The sequence below is a fragment of the Dama dama genome, chromosome 24 (genome assembly GCF_033118175.1).
Source record: "Dama dama isolate Ldn47 chromosome 24, ASM3311817v1, whole genome shotgun sequence".
Lineage (NCBI taxonomy): Eukaryota > Metazoa > Chordata > Mammalia > Artiodactyla > Cervidae > Dama > Dama dama.
Genome location: NC_083704.1, coordinates 63,801,444 through 63,820,501, shown reverse-complemented (window position 1 = coordinate 63,820,501; position 19,058 = coordinate 63,801,444). Strand labels below are relative to the sequence as shown.

General features: G+C 52.5%; 1 protein-coding gene across 1 annotated transcript in view; it reads left to right on the top strand.

The window, feature by feature from the left end:
- PODXL2 (podocalyxin like 2) overlaps nt 1-19,058 on the top strand; it is a 62,355-nt gene that overhangs the window by 35,662 nt on the left and 7,635 nt on the right. The window contains exons 3-4 of the mRNA XM_061129030.1: nt 15,908-16,626; nt 17,146-17,220. Of these exons, the coding sequence (XP_060985013.1) occupies nt 15,908-16,626; nt 17,146-17,220 (794 nt within the window). The remainder of the gene's footprint in view (nt 1-15,907; nt 16,627-17,145; nt 17,221-19,058) is intronic.

The following is a 19,058-nucleotide window of genomic DNA, read 5'->3' as shown; positions in this document are numbered from 1 at the left end:
CTAGCTGACCTCAGGATGGGCCTCTGATAGGGAAGGGGCTCCTGCCTGCTTCTGGTGCTGTGGTTTGGCTGGTAGCTCTGGCTCCTCCTTGTGGAGGGTGTGGCTTTTAGGAGCCCCCTTGAGGGTAGAGCAGTTAAAATGTTTTCTGTGTCCTTACTAGAATTATCCCTCTGCATGCCTGTTTCTGCTGGAACTACACATGCTTTAAATCCCTTTTGGGTCTCATTCCCTAAATACAATGAAAGTTTGGGCATAAGGGAGCTCACCCCATTTAGATTTTCTTCTAAATTATAAATCTAACTGCAACATAGTATCATAACTCAGGGACCTATTTAGTGACCACTTTTTTGGCTTTCTAACTCATCCTGGCCAAACATGATTACATAGTCTAATCAGGTTTTTCTCTTTTTAATCCCTAGTGTCTGAATTTTTCCCAGTCTTGGAGGATATAGCCCGGAGGGGTACTGTTTGGGATTGAGGCAGCCTGACCCATTTCAGACCCAAACCTGAGAAGATGTTCCTATTTCCCATGCTATCCAAATTTCTGCTTTTAAGTCAAAACCCACTGTACAATTTGGTCAAGATTTGCACTTAGGATTTTAGATGCTATCCCTTCCAAGGTAGTCTCCCAACCAGATTAGTGACTGAAATTTGTTGCAAAGAAACAGTACAGAAGGTGTCCCCAGTGATGTTGTCAATGAGCTGGAGCTGGTTTCACTGTAAGTTGGGATTAAAGGGTGAGCACATGTAAGGGTCAGAGTGAAGGGAGTTGAAGCAATAAAAAGTACACCTTGGTGGTCACACAGGTCTTCTGAGGTTAACAGAAAAAAAAAGAAATAGAGCAGAAATGAATAAGAATGTAAGAAAAAACCTTCAGTGTCAAGGAGAAGCATATAGATTTTAACAATTCTGTCCTATTCCTGCTGCAGGATGGGCATAAGCATGTGTTGATCCTCTGGTCAAAAAGAAGCAGACATCAGCTGAGTGTCTTCCCCAGTATAACTGGCTCGAGGCATCCCATGGACCTCTTCAGGACCGAGACCTAATTTTACACCTTTTCTCTCCCCCCCCCCCATTATTTATTTATTTATTTTTTCATTGGGTTTTGTCATACATTGATATGAATCAGCCATAGATTTACACGTATTCCCCATCCCGATCCCCCCTCCCACCTCCCTCTCCACCCGATCCCTCTGGGTCTTCCCAGTGCACCAGGCCCAAGCACTTGTCTCATGCATCCCACCTGGGCTGGTGATCTGTTTCACCATAGATAATATACATGCTGTTCTTTCGAAACATCCCACCCTCACCTTCTCCCACAGAGTTCAAAAGTCTGTTCTGTACTTCTGTGTCTCTTTTTCTGTTTTGCATATAGGGTTGTCGTTACCATCTTTCTAAATTCCATATATATGTGTTAGTATGCTGTAATGTTCTTTATCTTTTTCTTACCTTACTACTGTCCCTTTGTGGTTGCCAACTGAAACCATTCACCTCAGATTGGAACTTGAACCCATGTTCTGGGACTCAGACCTGGTCAAAACCCTGCTTACTGAGGCTCAGATTCTTTGTATCTCAGCACAGAAGGAAATCAGTGAGAGGCAAACTGATAGGCAAGAAACAGATTTATTCACTTAGGATAGTTGTAACAAATGTGGGCAGGCGGGGAAGCTCTGCCCAAGGATTAAGGGGGCTACCATTTGATAGTGGAGAAGGGGAGGGGAAAAGAGCACCTTCTTCACGCAGAAGAGCAGTGACATTTCGTCCTCCTAATGGCCTGGGCGTAGTTCCTGCTTTTGTTTATTGCTTTATTGTTAAGCAAGCATTAACTTACAGTCACCTCCTAAAGTTTCCTAGGTTTTCCTCTTATCTATAGACCCCTACTCGGAGAAGGCAATGGCACCCCACTCCAGTACTCTTGCCTGGAAAATCCCATGGACGGAGGAGCCTGGTAGGCTGCAGTCCATGGGGTCGTGAAGAGTCAGACATGACTGAGCAACTTCACTTTCACTTTTCACTTTTATGCATTGGAGAAGGAAATGGCAACCCACTCCAGTGTTCTTGCCTGGAGAATCCCAGGGACGGGGTCGCACAGAGTCGGACACGACTGAAGTGACTTAGCAGCAGCAGCAGCAGCAGCCCAGACCCCTACTAGGACTTTCTATAGTCCTTCTACTAGGCTTCCTCAATGGCTCAGTGCTAAAGAGTCTGCCTGCCAATGCAGGAGACTCAGGTTCAATCCCTGGGGTTGGAAAGATCCCCTGGAGAAGGAAATGGCAACCCACTTCAGTATCCTTGCCTGGGAAATCCCATGGACAGAGGAGCCTGGCGGGCTACAGTCCATGGGGTCGCAAGTGACCAAAGAGCAACTGGGATTGCTACAACTACGTGTGTAACTCTCCCAATCTGTCCCTGTCACTGGTGTGCCAGGCCCTTGTGTGTGCCCTCCAAGGTGGAATCTCTGTTTCCGCTAGTCTGATGAAGGTCCTGCAATCAGATCCCGCTGGCCTTCAAAGTCAGATTCTCTGAGGATTCCTACTCCCGTTACTGGACCCCAGGTTGGGAAGCCCAATGTGAGGCTGTTCCCTCCAGTGGAAGGACTTCTGTGTAGACTTGTTGTCCAGTTGGTGGGTTGCCCGCCCGGTGGATGTGGGGCTTAGTTTTGCTGGGATGCCCCCGCTCCCACCCTCTCCTTGCCACTTCGCCTTTGTCTTTGCATGTGGCATGTCTTGTTTGGTGGGTTCCTTTGTCTTCCTGTGGATGGTTATTCAGCAGCTAGTTGTGGTTTCGGTGCTCTCACGAGAAGAGCTGGGCACATGTCCTGCACTCTGCTGTCTTTTGTGAGTGGTCTTAAAACTGGTGAACCCAGAGCCTTCACAAGAGGATGTAAGTGACAATGGGAAGGACTGAGAATAAGGGATAGATACTCCCCGGGTTCTCCTCTCTTAGAGGATAAAACAGAAATGGGCTTAGGTTGTAAGTGAACCATCCCAGTTGAGTTTAAGGAAATTGGGGAGGAAAAAAAAAACCAATGACACAGAAATGCCTCCTTAAGGAGGCCGAGATGTGATCTTGAAGAGGATTGCAACCCATCGTTGTAGACATATTCTAGAAACTCTCTGCTGAGTAAATTTATCCTTATGTGTACATAATTCTGCCAGGTATAGTCTGTGCAGTTTTGTATTGAAATAAGATAAATAAGAAATAAGCTTTATTGAGTCACCATTAAGATAACTTACAGCATCACAGCCGTCATGCTTTGGCCAAGGGAACCTCCCAGGTCCTTCGGCTGGCAGGGCCCAGGACTCCTTGGGGTCCCGTCACACCACACCTGAGCACACCACCCACAGCCTGGCTGTGCTTTGAGCTCAGGGGGGCGCAGAACCTGCAGGTGACTTTAGGGGGAGGGTTAGCGCCTCTGTGGTCCTGGGGTTGTGCATCCCTTGTGTCGTTCGTCATAGCCTCATATCACAGAGAGGTGGCTGTGCCGAACCCTGGGACTGGTCGCCAGAATTTAACATCTGCCTCAGAACTCTGAAACTTGACCTTGGCTATTATATGTCAGCTACTGTATGTCAGGCTGGCGAAGGAGCCCAGATTCAAAGGGGTCAGGAGCTGGCTCCTGTGGTGTCTGAAGCCCCTTCTGGCCCTGCCTGGCTGGCTGGGAACATGTTTTCAGAGACTGGCTTTGCCTACACAGGAGCCTGAGATTGGCAGCCTTACAGCTGCGACGGGTCTGGCCTCACGACACAGAGAAAGTGTCCTCCCTCCTCTGAGCTTCGTTTCTGCATCTCTTCCAGGAGGGCTATGCAGGCCTGACGTTCCCCATGGCTCAGGGGAGATGTCATTCCCAACAACTGCCACCTGGGCGCGCTGCCACTCCTCAGCACGTCAGCCAGTGCGTCAGGCAGGGACGCTGATGGGGAGCGGGACCGAATGAGTTCCCAAGTGGGCCTCTGTCTCAAGGACAGTGAGGAGACCTGGCTGGCTGAGCTCCAGGCAGCTTAGCCGTTCCTTGAACTTCCACCCTGAGACCAATCCAGAGCCTCCCCTAGGTGGCATGGGCTGTGAGGGACCCTTCCTGACTCTCCGGTACCCGAGCTGTGATGCCTCTCCAGGGCACAGGGACAAGCTTTGATGTCCTTACACGCTGTCTTGAAAGTGTCTTCTGGGCATCTCTGCTTGTTCAAATCTGTGTCCCGGTGAGGAGTATGTTGTCCTTGACAGGCTTTTGGGGTTTGTGGGACCTGACTCCAGACCCCTGAGGTAGATGGAACGGGAAGACAAAGACTGGAGTCATAAGCAGGGTGGGGCCCCGCGCTCCCTGGTCACGGGGCTGTCAGTGCACAGGTCTCAGGTCAGGTCTTCATGGCCTAGGGCGTTGTGCGGTCCTGCGATGGTGTCCAGGACACGATCCACTCTGGGAGGCTGTCATGTATGGGAGACAGAGGTGTCCAGCAGACAGGGTTGTTCCAGGAATGGCGGTGCTGCAGGAGGTGGGGCACCGGGAGATGGTGATGCTGTCGGAGACAGTGGTGCTCTGGGAAATTGTGGTGTCTTGGAAGAATGGTGTTCCAGGAAAGGTGGTGCTCCAGGGGAAATGGGGTCCAGGAGATGGTAGTGTCCGGGAAAAATAGTGTTCTGGGAGACAGTAGTGCTCCAGGCGACAGGGAGTCCAGGTAAAATGGTTGTCCAGGAGATGACGGTGCTCAGGACTGGATGTTGTTCCAGGAGATAATAATGCCGAAAACACAGTGGTGGGAAGGTGGCCGGGGCTCCAGGAAGCGGTGGTGTCCAGGAGACTGCGCTCATCCAGGAGGCAGTGCTGCTCAGGGGATGGTATTGTCCAGGAGACTCTGGTACTCCAAGAGATGGTGATGTTAGCAGAATATGGTACTCCAGGAAATGGTAGTGCTCAGGAGAGGGTGCTACTCAGGGGACAGTGGTGTTTAGGACACAGTGCTGCTGAGGAGACAGTGGAGTCAAGGAGTCTATGGTGCTCCAGGAGACAGTGGTGTCTGGGGGTCAGTGGTGCACAGGAGACAGTGGTGTCCAGCATACGGTGGTGTTCCAGGAGACGGTAGGGCCCAGAAGTGTATGGTCATCCAAGAGACCATAGTGTTCTGTTGACAGTGGTGCCCAGGAAACAGTGGTGTCCAACAGAAAGTGGTGCTCCAGCAGACAGTTATGCCCAGGAGAGAGATCGCTCCAGGAGACAGTAGTATCCAGTAGGGAATGGTGCATAGGAGACAGTGATGTCCAGGAGACTGTTTCTCTAGAAGAAAATGGTGTTGAGAAGTCTCTGGTGTTCCACGAGATGGTGGTGCTCCAGGAGACAATGGACTCAAAAGATGGTGGGGTCCAGGACACAATGGTGCTCTGTAAACACGGTTCCCAGGAGACAGTGGTGCTCCAGGAGATGGTGGGGTTCAGGAGACTGATCCTCCAGGAGAGGATAGTGTCCTAGAGACAGTGGTGCCCAGGAGACATGGTGTCTAGGAAACAGTGGTGTCCGGGAGACAGTGGTGATCAGGAGACCATGGGGTCTGGGAGACCGTGTTGTTCAGGAGATGGTGGTCTCAACAGATAGTGGTGCTCCTGGAGATGGCAATGTCCAGGCAAGTGTGGTATTCCAGGAGATGGTAGTGTCAAGGAGAGAAAGCTACATGGGAGACAGTAGTGTCCAGGAGACAGTGTTGCTCTAGAAGAAAGTGGTGTCTAGAAGACTATGGTGTTCCACAAGAGGGTGGTACTCCAGGAGTCTGTTAAGCTCAAGAAACCTTGTAGCTCCAGGAGAGAAAGGACAAAGAAGACAGTGGGGCCCAGCAGATGGGGTGCTCAGGAGACATGGTTTCCAGGAGGCAGCGGTGCTCTGGAGACCAGGAGACTGTCCTTCTCTGGGAGACAGGGTCTTCAGGAGACAAATGGTGCAGAGGAGACAGTAGGGTGTGGCATCCCGTAGTTATCCAGGATCAGTCATATCCAGGAAGCGAGTTGCTCTAGGAGACAGTTATGTCCAGGAGACTGCGGTACTGGGAAGATGGTGTTTTCAGGAGACAGCAGTGACCAAGAGATGGTGTGTCTAGATGACAGTGGTGTCCAGGAGACGATGGTGCTGAGGAGACGGTGGCATCCAGGGGACTCCCATACTCCAGGAGGTGGTGGTGTTCATAAACGATGGTGTCAAGGAGACAGTGGTGTTCAGGAGACCATCGTGTCAATAGTCTCCTATTAATGTTGCTCCTGGAAATGGGGGTGTCCAGAAGACTGTGATACTCCAGGAGACGGTGGTATTCTGAGATAGTAGTGTTCAGGAGACACTGTTGTTCTAGAAGAAAGTGTTGTGTAGAAGACTATGGTGTTCCAGGAGGCAGTTGTGTTCAGGAGACTATGGTGCTCAGAAAACATTGTTCCAGAGACAGTTGACTCAGGAGACTGTGGGGTCTAGGAGACAATGGTGTTCAGTAAACTTGAACTCAAGAGACATTGGGGTCCAAAAGACAGTGGTGCCCAGGAGACAGTGCAGTCCTGGAGACTGCTCCTTCAAGAGACAGTGGTGTTTTGGAGACAGTGGTGCCCAGGAGAAAGTGGTGTCTAGGAGCCTATGGTGCTCCAGGAGATGATTGTGCTCAGGAAACATTGCTGCTATGGGAGACACTGGACCCAATAGAGAGTGGGGTCCAGGAGACATAGGGCTGAGTAGGCATGGTACCCAGGTGACGCGATGCTCTGGAGACAGTAGTGTCCAGGAGATAATAATGTTTCAGGAGAAAGGGATGTCAGGAGACTATGGTACCTCTGTGGTGTCCAGAAGACAGTGGTGTTCAGTATGCAGTGATGGTCAAGGGATGGTGGTGTGTGGAGGACAGTGGTTCTCCAGGAAATGGTAGTGTCCAGGAGACTTTGGTGTTGAGGAGACGATGGCGTCTGGAGATTGTGATACTTCACGTGGTGGTGTCCAGGAGACAGTGGTGTTCAGTAGATGGTGATGCCAGAGAGATGGTACTCAGGAGAGATTGTTGCTCTAGTTGACAGTGGTACTTAGGAGAGGGTGAGATTCAGGAGAAAGTGGTATTCAGTCGACAGTGCTGCCCTGGAGACAGTGGTGCTCAGAAGACAGTTGTGCTGAGGAAATGATGGTGTCAAGGAGATAGTGCTTCACAGGAGACAGTGGTGTCCAGGAGACAGTGTTGCTCTAGACAAAAGTGGTGTCTAGAAAACTGTGTTGTTCCGCAAGATGGTGGTGCTCCAGGAGAATATGATCTTCAAGTAACACTGTTGCTCCAAGAGACAGCTCAAGAGACATTGGGGTCCAGAAGACAGTGGTGCTCAGTAAACATGATTCCCAGGTGACAGCGATGCTCCAGAGACAGTGGTGTGCAGGAGACAGTGAGGCTCAAGGGAAAAGTGGTGTCTGGGAAACTCTGGTGCCCCAGGAGACAATGATACTCAGGAAACACTGCCACGCTGGGAGACAGTGAACTCAGGAGATGGTGGAGACCGGGCCACAGTGGTGCTCCATAGACATGGTGCCCAGGTGACGGTAATGCTCTGGAGACTGTGGTGTTCTAGGGGAGAGTGGGCCCAGGGGACAGTGGTGTCTAGCAGACTGTGGTCTTCCACGAGATGGTGGTGCTCCAGGAATCGGTGATGTCCAGGAGAGTATGATACTCCAGGAGATGGTGGTATCCAGGAGACCACTGTATCCAGGGGCCAGTGCTATGCAGGAGACAGTGGTGTCAGTAGACATGGTGCTCTTGAAGACGGTGGTGTCCAGGAGACTATAGTACTCCTGGTGACGGTGGTGCTCAGGAGACAGTGTTGCTCTCGATGAATGTGGTGTCTAGAAGACTTGGTGTTCAAGGAGATGGTGGTGGTAAGGAGACTGTGGTTCTCCGGAAACGTTGCTGCATGAGAGAGTGCAGTCAGGAGATGGTGGGCTCCAGGAGACAGTGGTGCTCAGTAAACATGGTGCCCAGATTACAGTAATACTCAGGAGACAGTGGCGTCCTGCAGACAGCAGTGCACAGGAGACAGTGTGCTGCCTGAGACAGTGCTGCTCCAGGAAAAAGTGGTATCTAGGAGACTGTGATGCTCCAGGCAGTGGTGGTGTCCAGGAAACCATGGTGCTTACTAGACAGTGCTGCCTAGGAGACAGTGGTATTCAGGGATGGTGGTTTGGAAGAGATGGTGCTCAAGCAGACTGGTGCTCAGAAGATATTGTTACTTCAGGAGACAATGGTATTCAGGGGAGACTATGGTCCAGGAGACAGCAGTACTTAGTAGACAATGCTGTCTGGAAGATACTGGTGCTCAGGAGACATTGATGTCCAGGAGACAGTTGTGCTACAGGTGAGGGAGGTGTCCAGGAGACAGGTTGCTCTAGGAGATGGTATTGTCCAGGAGACCGTAGTACTCTAGAAGATGATGGTGCTCAGGAGACATCGGTGATCAAGAGAATGTGGCGTCTAGATAAGAGTTGTGCTCCAGGAGATGGTGGTGTCTGGGAGAGGATTTGTTCCATGGTCAGTAGTGTCCAGGTTGGTGCACAGGAGACAGTGGTGTTTAGAAGACTGTGGTACTCCAGGTGAGGGAGCTCTCGGAGACTCTTGTGCTCAGGAGACATTGTTGTTTCAGGAGACATTGGTGCTCCGGAGATGGTGGAATCCAGGAGACAGTGGCACTCGGGAGATGGTGTTGTCAAGGAGAGTGTGATTCTCCAGTAGACTGCAGTGCTTAGATGGTTTTGTTGCTCTGGGAGACAGTGGTGCTTAGGAGAAGGTTGGTTCAGGAGGTGATGGTGCTCAGTACAGTGGTGCCCAGGAGACGGTGTGCTCCACGAGACACTGGTGCTCCAGGAGACGGTGGTGCTCGCTAGACTGCTGCCCAGCAGACAGTGGTGCTCAGGAACCTTGGTTTCTAGGAGACAGTGGGTCTCCAGGAGACAGTGGTGTTCAGGAGACCGGGGTGTTGAGGAGGTGGGTGCTCAAAGTGACTGTGACGCTCAGGAGATAGTGTTGCCCTGGTAGACAGTGGCGGGCAGGAGAGGGTGGGGTCTAGGAGCCAGTGGTGCTTCAAGTGACAGTCATGTCCAGGAGAGAAGTTGCTCCAAGAGATGGTGTAGACAGGAGACAGGGATGTCCTAGAGGTCATGGTAACTTAGGAGTTGATGGTGCTCAGGAAACACTGCTGCTCCAAGGGACACCCGACCCAGGAGACAGTGCTGTCTTGGAGACAGTGGTGCTCCATGAGAAAGTGGTGTCTAGGTGACTGTTGTGCTCCAAGAGATGTTGGTGCTCCAGGAGACTATGATGCTGTGGAGTCCTGGAGACTGCTTGTAAGAGATGGTGCTGTGTGGGAAACAGGAGTGCTCAAGGAACGGTGGTGTCCAGGAGACAGTGGTGTCCGGGAGACTGTGATGGTCCAGCAGATGTTACAGCCCACTGGTCAGCGGTGCTCAGGAGATGGTGGTGTCCAGGAGTCAGTGTGCTCAGGAGACTGGTGCTCTGGGAGTCTGTCCATCCGTGAGACGTGCCTGAGGCTGAGTCCCATTCTCTCCCTCTTGCTGTTTTATTGGCTCTCTCGTCCACCTTCGTCTTTCCAGTCCTCTTCCCCTCTCACTGTTCTCTCCTTCCTCTCCTCCTGCTAGTCTGCTCCCTGCGTCCTGTCCGCTCCCCTTTTTCTCCTACTGATCCCTCCTCCTCCTTTCCTCTGTCCTCCTCTCCCCCTCCTCCTGCTAATCCTCCTCCCCGTCTTCTCTCTCCCCCATTCCTTCCCTCTGCTCTTTCTCTGTTGCCGTTTTACCCGTCTCCCTGCAGGACGCCTGCTCTGGCCTCCCTGTGCCTCTCAGTGTGCTGATCCGAGTCCCTCTGGGGGACTCCTGAGTGGAAAACATGCTCCCTTTCCTCCCCTGAGAACCATTCACCTGTCTCATGTCCCTTTTGCTCTCTTTCCTCTTGGAGTTCTGAAACTCACAGTCTAGACGGCCTGCCCTGCCCCCTGCCTTTTTTCCTCTGGTGGCTAGCCTTGTATTTACAGACAACAAGAAAAATTCCACATACTCTTCAGTTAGATCCTTCATTGTTAATATATTTCTGTGTTTGTTTTGTTATGTGTGTGTTTTATAGACATAGTGACAGAGTTCTTCTATAAGCCCTTGACAGTATGTTGCAGACAAAATTCCCATTTGACCCTTAAATACTTTGGTGTGTGTTTCTAACAAAGACATTCTCTGGTCACACCACAGTATGTTAATCAGAATCAGCAAATAGACGTTGATACAACCTGTGCCGTGCAAGCAGTGGTGTCCAGCTCTTTGCACCTCTGTGGGCTGTAGCCCACCAGGCTCCTCTGTCCACGAGATTCTCCAGGCAAGAATACTGGAGTGGGTTGCCATGCCCCCTTCGAAGGGATCTTTCCAACCCAGGAATTGAACCTGCAACTCCTGTATTGCAGGCAGATTCTTGACCTGCTGAGTCATCAGGGAAGCCTGATACAATACTATTTAACTACAAAGTGTACTCAAACTTTTCCAGTTTTCCCAGCAACATCCTTAGTAGCACAAGGAAAATAATGAACCCTTCCGGTTCACTGTCTAGTTTAGGATCACGGACTGCATTTAGTCCTCCTCTGTGTTTCGTTTCTTTTATTCTGGAACACTCAGGCCTGTCTCTCATGATTTTGATTTTGATTTTTTTTTTTTTTTTTTAAGGAGACAGGCCAGTTATTTTGTAGACCCCTTCCCAGGTTTGGTTTGTCTTGTGTTTCCCCTTAAGCAGATTCAGGGTGAGTATCTTTGGTGGGAATGTCATACTCGTCTTATCTTCCTCCGTTAATCAGACCCAATTACTCTTAGGTAAAGCTTGGTTTCTTTGCTAGTCTGCACTCACATTCTGATCCAGTGTCACTGCCCTCTTCCCTGGATCCCCCGTTTTTACTCCACCAGGGCCAGTCCCCACAGCTGCTCATGTGTCACCCCTGTCTTATCTCTGGTCTGGAGTCTGTGTCCCGGTGGGCCTCCCATCAATCCTCCTTTCTGGTGTGAGAGGCACTTCCCCGGTTCAGGTCACACGCAGTCGTCAGTACACCCGGTCCTGTGCTTCCCAGCCCTCTGTCCTGCATTCTGACCCGTCACTCAGGTGCTTACATTCTCCTCGTCCTGGGGAGCACACGTCCATGATACCCCGTTTCCCTGTGGTGATGTGAGCGGTGTGATCGTTCCTTTGACGCTGGTCATGAAAGAGCCACGACTGCGGAGTGTCTGTGCCGTCAGCGGTGCCCAGGGCCGCCGGTTGAGCCCAGACCACAGACCTGTGTGCTGCGTCCTGTCCTTGGTTGGCAGGTGAGGGAAAGGAGACGTGTGGAGGTTAAGTACCGAGTCCACGGCCATACAGGTCATACTCGGTGGAGATGGAATCACACAGTGAAAGGGCAGTGAATAATTTCGGATGCCAAGAGGTGGTAAAGGAAGAGGAAAAGAGAATTCTGCTGATGTCAAGGACAAGTGAGTGTCAGTGATTCGTCAAGTCATCGGAGAGGAGGGGCTGGAGGCTTGGTGGGAGATGTCAGTTTGGGGGCCTTTTGTGTTGAGGAAGTAGATGAAGTCTTCAGAAACAGTCAACTCACTGAGAAAGAAGTCCCAAAATGATGAGTCAGGGTTGACGGTCTGAAAGGGAGACCTTTAGGGAAAGGGGAGGAGCTGACGCGGCTTGCAGAGGAGACTGCATCGTGCTTGGGGGTCTGATCCCTCGTGGGGCTTCCTAGGTGTGGGAGGCGGTGGTGGGCCCTAGGAGCTTAGCAGGCAGGCTGCGTTGCTGTCCACTGTGCGGGCTTCGTGTTGGGTGTTGGGGACGCAGAGTGAAGAAGACCACCCTGCTTGCCATGGCAGCTTGAAACCTAGCGAATCCTGTATCTTTCTTGTTTTGGGTAGTAGAGTTGTTGTTTTTAATGCTGCTGGTTCAAGACACATTCTTCAAAACTCTCTCCAAAGCTTACTCTCCAGGCTAGAAAGAACCTTAAAAATCCTAGGTCTCGGCATCCTCTCTTGTCACAGGAAAAACTGAAGCCCAGGGCAGCCGAGGGCCCCACCGTCACTTGGACAAACATGTCAGCGTTGGGCAGTAGAGGGTGTGTCTGCTCAGGCCTCCCCTTGGGGACGCTCTGCCCAGTGGACTCTGCAGGGCCACGCCTCGCTGACCTGCCCCTGTCAGGCCTTGTCTGAGCTGCTGTTTCCAGCGCCCTTTGCCTCTGATGTCACTGCTTCTGTTAATGGCGTGGCTCCCTCCCCAGTCAGCCCCTCCCCTTGCAGTGCCGACCCTCCTGTGGGCCAACTGCCCTGCTCTGGGCCGCCTCTTGCGTCCGGCCCTCTCTCATCGTATGCACTAGCATCAGCTCCTTCTCTCCTGAACCACTGTGACAAGCCCCTGACTCTTTGCTGCTGTCTTTGATCCCCTCCTTCATCTAATTCTTGTGCTTTGCTCTCAGGGTAGAAATGCTGCTGCTGCTGCTGCTGCTAAGTCACGTCAGTCGTGTCCGACTCTGTGTGACCCCATAGACGGCAGCCCACCAGGCTCCGCCGTCCCTGGGATTCTCCAGGCAAGAACACTGGAGTGGGTTGCCATTTCTTTCTCCAATGCATGAAAGTGAAAAGTGAAAGTGAAGTCACTCAGTCATGTCTGACTCTTCTCGACCCCATGGACTGTAGCCTACCAGGCTCCTCCATCCATTGGATTTCCCAGGCAAGAATACTGGAGTGGGTTGCCATTGCCTTCTCTGGGTAGAAATGAGATCTCACAATCGGAAGCAGTTTTATGCCCAGGCACCCATCTGACATTTTGTTGTACAGATTCCTGCCAAGTAGTCAACCAGTCCATTTCAATCATGTTTTTGTGTTGCATTTTTGTTTTAAACAGGTCAGTTATAAAGTTCATACTTAGATTGAAGTAAGACAGTTCTATTCTTCTCTTTCCTTGATTTGGGGCTTCCCAGATGGTGCTAGTGGTAAAGAACTTCTTGCCAGTGCAGGAGATGTAAGAGACCTGAATTTGATCCCTGGGTCGGAAAGATCCCCTGTAGGAATGCATGGCAACCCACTCCAGTATTCTTGCCTGGAGAATTCCCATGGACAGAGGAGCCTGGCGAGCTATATTCCATAGGGTCGCAGAGTTGGACACGACTGAGGCGACTTAGCACACATGCAGCCTGGTTTTACAGAGGCAGCTGTCTTTTTGTCTCTGAGGATGTTAATGATCCCTCCTTCAAAGAGCTCCTTTGTGGACTGGATTCGCCCTTCTCTCGGAGGACAGCTGCTTTGCTGTCTCAGTCACGTCCTTCCGGATCCAGCTTTCCTCCTATGGCCTGTGAGTCCTGACTGTCCCTCAGTGTTTGTAAAGCGGGTGCTGGACGGCTCCGTCTTACGGCCGCTGCGGGTGTCCTTGCTGCGCTCTGTCCCACCAGCCGCCTCACCGGGGGCAGGTCAGCGTCCCTACCGAGTGTGCAGGGGTAGATCTTAAATTGCTGAGTCTCTGCTGCTCCAGAGAGTATAGTTAACAAAGTGGGGTGGGTGGATGGTTTTGCTTACTCATTTAAATCTTATAGTGGACTTTCAGTGATCATTCAGCTTCTAAAAAATAAAAATTTTTCTTATGAAAATAGTAATTCTTGGAGCCCTCTGGATCTTTGTTCTCATTTGAATGCTTGCTCTCTACACCTGCTGTACAGCTTCTGTCCTGAGATTTATTTCATGACATTCCTCATAGTTTCTTGATTTCCTGTGTCTTCTTTTTGGATTTCTTGGAGAACTTTTTTCCTTATGTAATTCTCTCCAAATCTGTGGATAGTAAAACCTTTAAGACTTTGTGTGTATGAAAACGTCTTTATTTTGTAATCACATTTAAATGATAGTTTGGTTGGGTATAAAATTCCCAGTTCAAAATAAGCTTCCCTCAGAATTTTGAGCACACTTTTCCTTCTTGCAGTCTAGTGCTGTTGATTAGAAGCTTGATGATAGTTTGATGATAGTCTGTTCCTTGTTTCTTTGTAGGTAGCCCGTTTGTTCTCTGAGAGCTGACATGTCCTGAGAGTGAGGCTAGGTGTGAGCCTGCCACTGTTCCCTGTTCATGTCCCTTCCAGCCTGAGGGTTCCTTCTGTGAGGCCTGGACTTGGGATGTTTCTGTCTTGTTGAAGATCGCATAAACTAGATACTACCTACACTGATTGCCTTTATCCCTTAGCTTATTTTTCCTTTTGCTTTTGCTCTGATGACTTTTCTTTGACTTTTCTTCAAGCTGTTCTATCAAAATTTCACATACATTGAAATGATTTTTAGTTTCCAAGAACTTTTCTTTTAATTAATTTATATTTTAATTGAAGGATAATTGTTTTACACAATTTTGTTCTTTTCTGTCAAACCTCAACCTGAATCAGCCGTAGGTCTACATACGTCCCCTCCCTTCTGAGCCTCCCCCCATCTCCCTCCCACCCCACCCCTCAGGCTGACACAGAGCCCCTGTGTGAGTTCCCTGAGCCTCACAGCAGATTCCCGTTGGCTCTCTAGTTTACACATGGTGATGTGAGTTTCCACGTTACTCTTTCCATACATCTCACCCTCTCCTCCCCTCTCCTCATGTCCATAGGTCTGTTCTCTATGTCTGTTTCTCCATTGCTACCCTGCAAATAAATCCAGTACCTTTTCTTTTTAAAAGACTACTTGATTTTCTTGTTACCCTGTTCTTACTTTAGGGACACAGTGTGTTTATTATATCTTTCTGAGATGCTAACGATAATTTGAAATATTATCTTCTGTTCCCTGAGTTTTGTGTTCAGTGTCCTCACTAAGCCCACAGTACTTCTCTCTCCTGATTCTAATGGTAAGAACTTCCCTCTTCCACTGCTGACTTTTCCTCTTTATTTTGGTTGAGAGGTTATCTGATTATCTGAGCTCATCTGCTTTCCATGCTACCAGAAATTTATCTGTTTTTAGACTTTTATTTTGATGGTGTAAAACAGTTCTCTCTTTTGTCAGAAATCTGGGGGGAGGAGGAGACTGAGCAGCCCAGTCACCCCCGTAGACCTTTCCCAGCCCCGGTTCTACGAACTTTGATGTTTATTATTACTTTTAGCTTCCATAAAATTTCTTTCTTTAAGTAGATAAATTAAGATTTTTAGTTGGAGTTTCAATGTGGGTGATATTTATTATTCTGAAACAAAGTGGGGCCGCCAATATCTCTTGCTACCTAGATGTAGACTCTGACATTTTGAATGAGTTTCCAAACAAACTGGCCTGTGCTTTTCACATCTTGTTGGGAAGACAGATGTCCTGGTCTCCAGGAGGCCTCCGTTCTTGGGGGCTGGCGGCGAGGAAGCGCTCCTTCCCCGCCGGCGGTGGCGCTGAGAGCGCCGGAAGGCTCCGGACACCCGGGCTCAGCTTCTGCCGTCTGCTCCCCCCGGCATCGTTCAGTTCAGAGCAGGAGCGCCGGTCAGGGACGGTGGTCATCACCTGTCCTGAGAGGGTCCTCAGACTCACCTGGAAGATGCCCACCCTATCCCATGAGGAAAGGGGTGAAGGGTTGTGGTGGGTTTTCAGGGGGGAGCGCAGATGAGGAGCCAGAGAGACGCAGAGAGCCGGCCGCCTGGGCGGGGTGCAAAGGGCTGCCGTCCCGGGTCTGTGGGCCTTATACACTGGTAGGGTCGTACCACGTCGCTCCCGTGAAGGACGCGAGGGCCAGCTTGGGGCTCGTCCCCCAGCCCTGTCCCCTCCAGTCCAGCCTGTTTCCCATGCCCTTCCCACGTGACCCACTGTCCACCGACCTTCCCACCATCCCCCCGAGGCTCTCCTGGTTGTTTTTATCATCTGCTCACCAAATCCACGGACGATGAAGCTCGGGAATGAAATCTCCCTCTCTGTCCACAGATTACGTTTTTCCGGACCTGACTGAGAAGGCGGGTCCCACGGACAACACAGGCCAGAGTCAAGAGACACCGAGTCTCCCTTCCCCGCTGCCCGGGGTGGACCTGGTGGGGCCGCCTTGGCATGTGGCCCCCGGAGAGGAGGAGGAGGAGCAGCTGCTGCCAGTGACCAGATCCCAGGAGGACATCCGAAGGCAGGCCCCCGGCTTCCCGCCGACGGGCAGCAGCTGGGCCCCGGGGCCCGCTGAGCACCGGCCCGAGGAGTCAGGGGACCAGGCGGCCTCAGGCGGGGAGGCGGGCAGCAGCATGGAGCCCAGTCTGTCCCCGTCCAGGGTCAGCCTGAGCCCAGTGACCCTAAGGGGTCAGGATGCGGCCGGCCGCAGGGCGGGGCCCACGGTGCTGCCGGCCGCAGGGCGCGGCGGCGAGTCTGAGGGCCCTCGAGAGCCCGATGCGGAGGCCGACGCTGCAGCCGCAGGCTTGGCCAGCTGGCCGGGTGCGGGGCCGTCCCCCGCCTCCTTCCCTCAGACGGCAGCTCCCCGCGGGGCTGAGGACCCCAGCAGAGACACCCTAGAGCCTGGAGCCTCCGCCTCTCTCCCGCTGGCCCCTGGAGGCACAGAGCTGACACCTTCTTCTGTGACTCTGGGGCAAGATGACCTCAGGCAGGAGCCCCAAGAAGGGTCGGCCGGGGTGGCTCCGTCCAGAAGGCCCTGGGACTCCACGCAGGTAGAGTGACTGTGTGGGGTGGGGACGGGCGGGCAGCAGATTCTGGGGGCACTGCTCACGGCCCAGCAGCGCGTCCTCTCCACACTGACCCGCGGAGGCTCGGCGCCCACCCCCCAGCCTTCACGCACCCCCACCAGTTCAGGGTCCCCCTGCTTGTCACAGCTGCTGGGGGGCGCTCCCGCTAGCCCCCCTCCGCCCCACAGCCCCCCCACGTGTGCCGTCACCCTGCCCTCCTCACCCCACGAGTCACTCTCACACACCCCCAGCCCGGCCCACCGCAGCCGCAGAAGAAAAGAGGTGGTCCTGGGCGGTCAGCCTGGGTGTCTGCCCACAGGTGCGCAGTTCGCCCTTGAGAGCACTCCAGTTCCCTCTGCCCTGGAGCCTCTGGGCCGGCGCCTCCTGTCCCCGAGACGGCAGGTTGTGAGCTTTGGCCGGGCCGGGGCCGTCAGTCCTCGACTGGCCTTGGCCTCCTCGCATCTCCAGGGTTTCCATTCAGACTCCCTCTGTGTTACTGCACAGGTGATCTGCAAAGATTGGAGCAACCTGGCCGGGAAGAGCTATGTCGTCCTGAACATGACCGAGAACCTAGACTGTGTGAGTGCCGGCGGGTGGGCGGCCGGGCCCTGTGGGGGCTGCAGGGGACGAGCTGCTCCCAGCAGCGCCCGAGAAGAGGGCTCCCTGGTTTTAAGTCCCCGGGGCCCTTTGCGCTTGCCCCCTCCGTTTGTGGTTTTGTGGATAGTGTCTTGTCTTTGCAGGTTGCTTTTCCCGTGTCGTTTTGGTCAGTTTTCCACACGCGTCCTCTCCCAGGTGTCTGCTGGCGTTAGTTTGGAGCTGTTTTCAGGGGGGCCGGTGCAGCCTGCTGGTGGGCTTCACTGAGCTTCTCTGGAGGGTGGTATGGCTGGGCCGTTTCATCTGAGAATGTCTTATGTCGGTGTCTTTAAGTCCTTCTTCCTGGGTGACTAGGATCTTGCAAAGAGGAACTTCCACCTACCTGACGGTATGGGGCTGGTCACTGGTGTTCTGGAGCAGGTGTGAGAGGGCTATTTGTCTGTCAGGACAGGCGTGCCTGACGGGAAGGTCATTCGCTGTGCTCATTTGCAGCATGAGCCTCTCCCACAGTTGGGCCTGCTGTCCTCAGGGTCAGAGACCCTGTGTTTTACCATCATGAAGATGAACTTTCAGTCTTGTGCAGGGAGAAGGGATGTTTGTCAACTCTACAGTGTTGGGCGGGGGGCAGAGGGGGGTTGCCTAGGGATGCAGTGTTTCTCAAGCAGACTCGGAGAGTTGTCTTGTTCCAGCACTGTCCTGGAGCCCCCGCCCTTCCCTCCCACCCTCCCCTCCCGTCCTCCGCTCCCGTCCTCCCCTGAAGTTCACTGGAGCTCCCATCTGCCCCTGCTGTCCTCCCCTGGAGCTCCTGCCCTCCCCTCCCACCCTCCCCTGAAGTTCACTGGAGCTCCCGTCCTCCCCTCCCGTCGTCCTCTCCCGTTGTCCCCTCCGTCCTCCCCCAGAGCTCACCAGCGCTGTGCACCCCGAGTGCTTGGGGAGTGGAAGCATCGGTGTGACTGTATCTCAGCTCTGCCCAGGCTGGCTCGGGACCTGCTCTCTGGGCTCGCTGAATTGGGAAGCCGACTGCCATCCATCCACTTCCGATGCCCAAGCGTGTGGCTTTCGTCCCCTCTGTTGTTTTGTTGTGGCTTTGTCTTTGTGGTTTCAGACCTTAAAGAACAGCCTTCATTCTTCTTTAGTGGATTTGGGGCAGGGTGGTGAAAGTACATGCACATATTTAATCTGGAAGTAACCAATGAGATACTCAGTTTTTCCCAACATCTTTATAAACGGTAGATTTTGACATCATGGGTGTGCTTTAACCCAGGGCAGTTCTTAATCTCACGCATGCTCACTCTGCTAACTGGCTAAAATGCACGATGTGAGGGCTGTGGGCCGAGTTTATTTGGTGTCTGAGCACAGGGGCCTGGGAGGCAGCCTCTCGGAGGCCCTGAGGAGCTGCTCGGAGGGGTGGACGTCGAGCCAGGATGACGTGAATTTTGGTGAAGGGGCTGCTTGCAGCCGGGGTCTTAGGGGAAGGCTGCCGCTGGCCTCAAGGATATCCCAGTCCACAACTTTAGTGCTTTGCTGCATGCAGGACAGAGCGGGAATCTGGGGCCAGCGACGTTCTTCCTCAGTATACATGTTGCCTCTCCATGGCCCAGGTATCCGGAACGCAGCTTGCTTCGTCCTGCTTTCCTCTCGGAGGGTTCTGGTATGTCAGCGACACCAGGGGCCAGTGACTAGATCCTTGTGGAACTGAGTGGCGGGCAGCCTGCTTTGTCTGCACCCCTGTTTGGCCAGTGAAAGCCTCTTTGAGTTGGCTTCTGAGTCCTTTTGACCAGTCTGTTAATGTTTAAGAGTTCCCCTGCTTTCTTTTCTCTTTT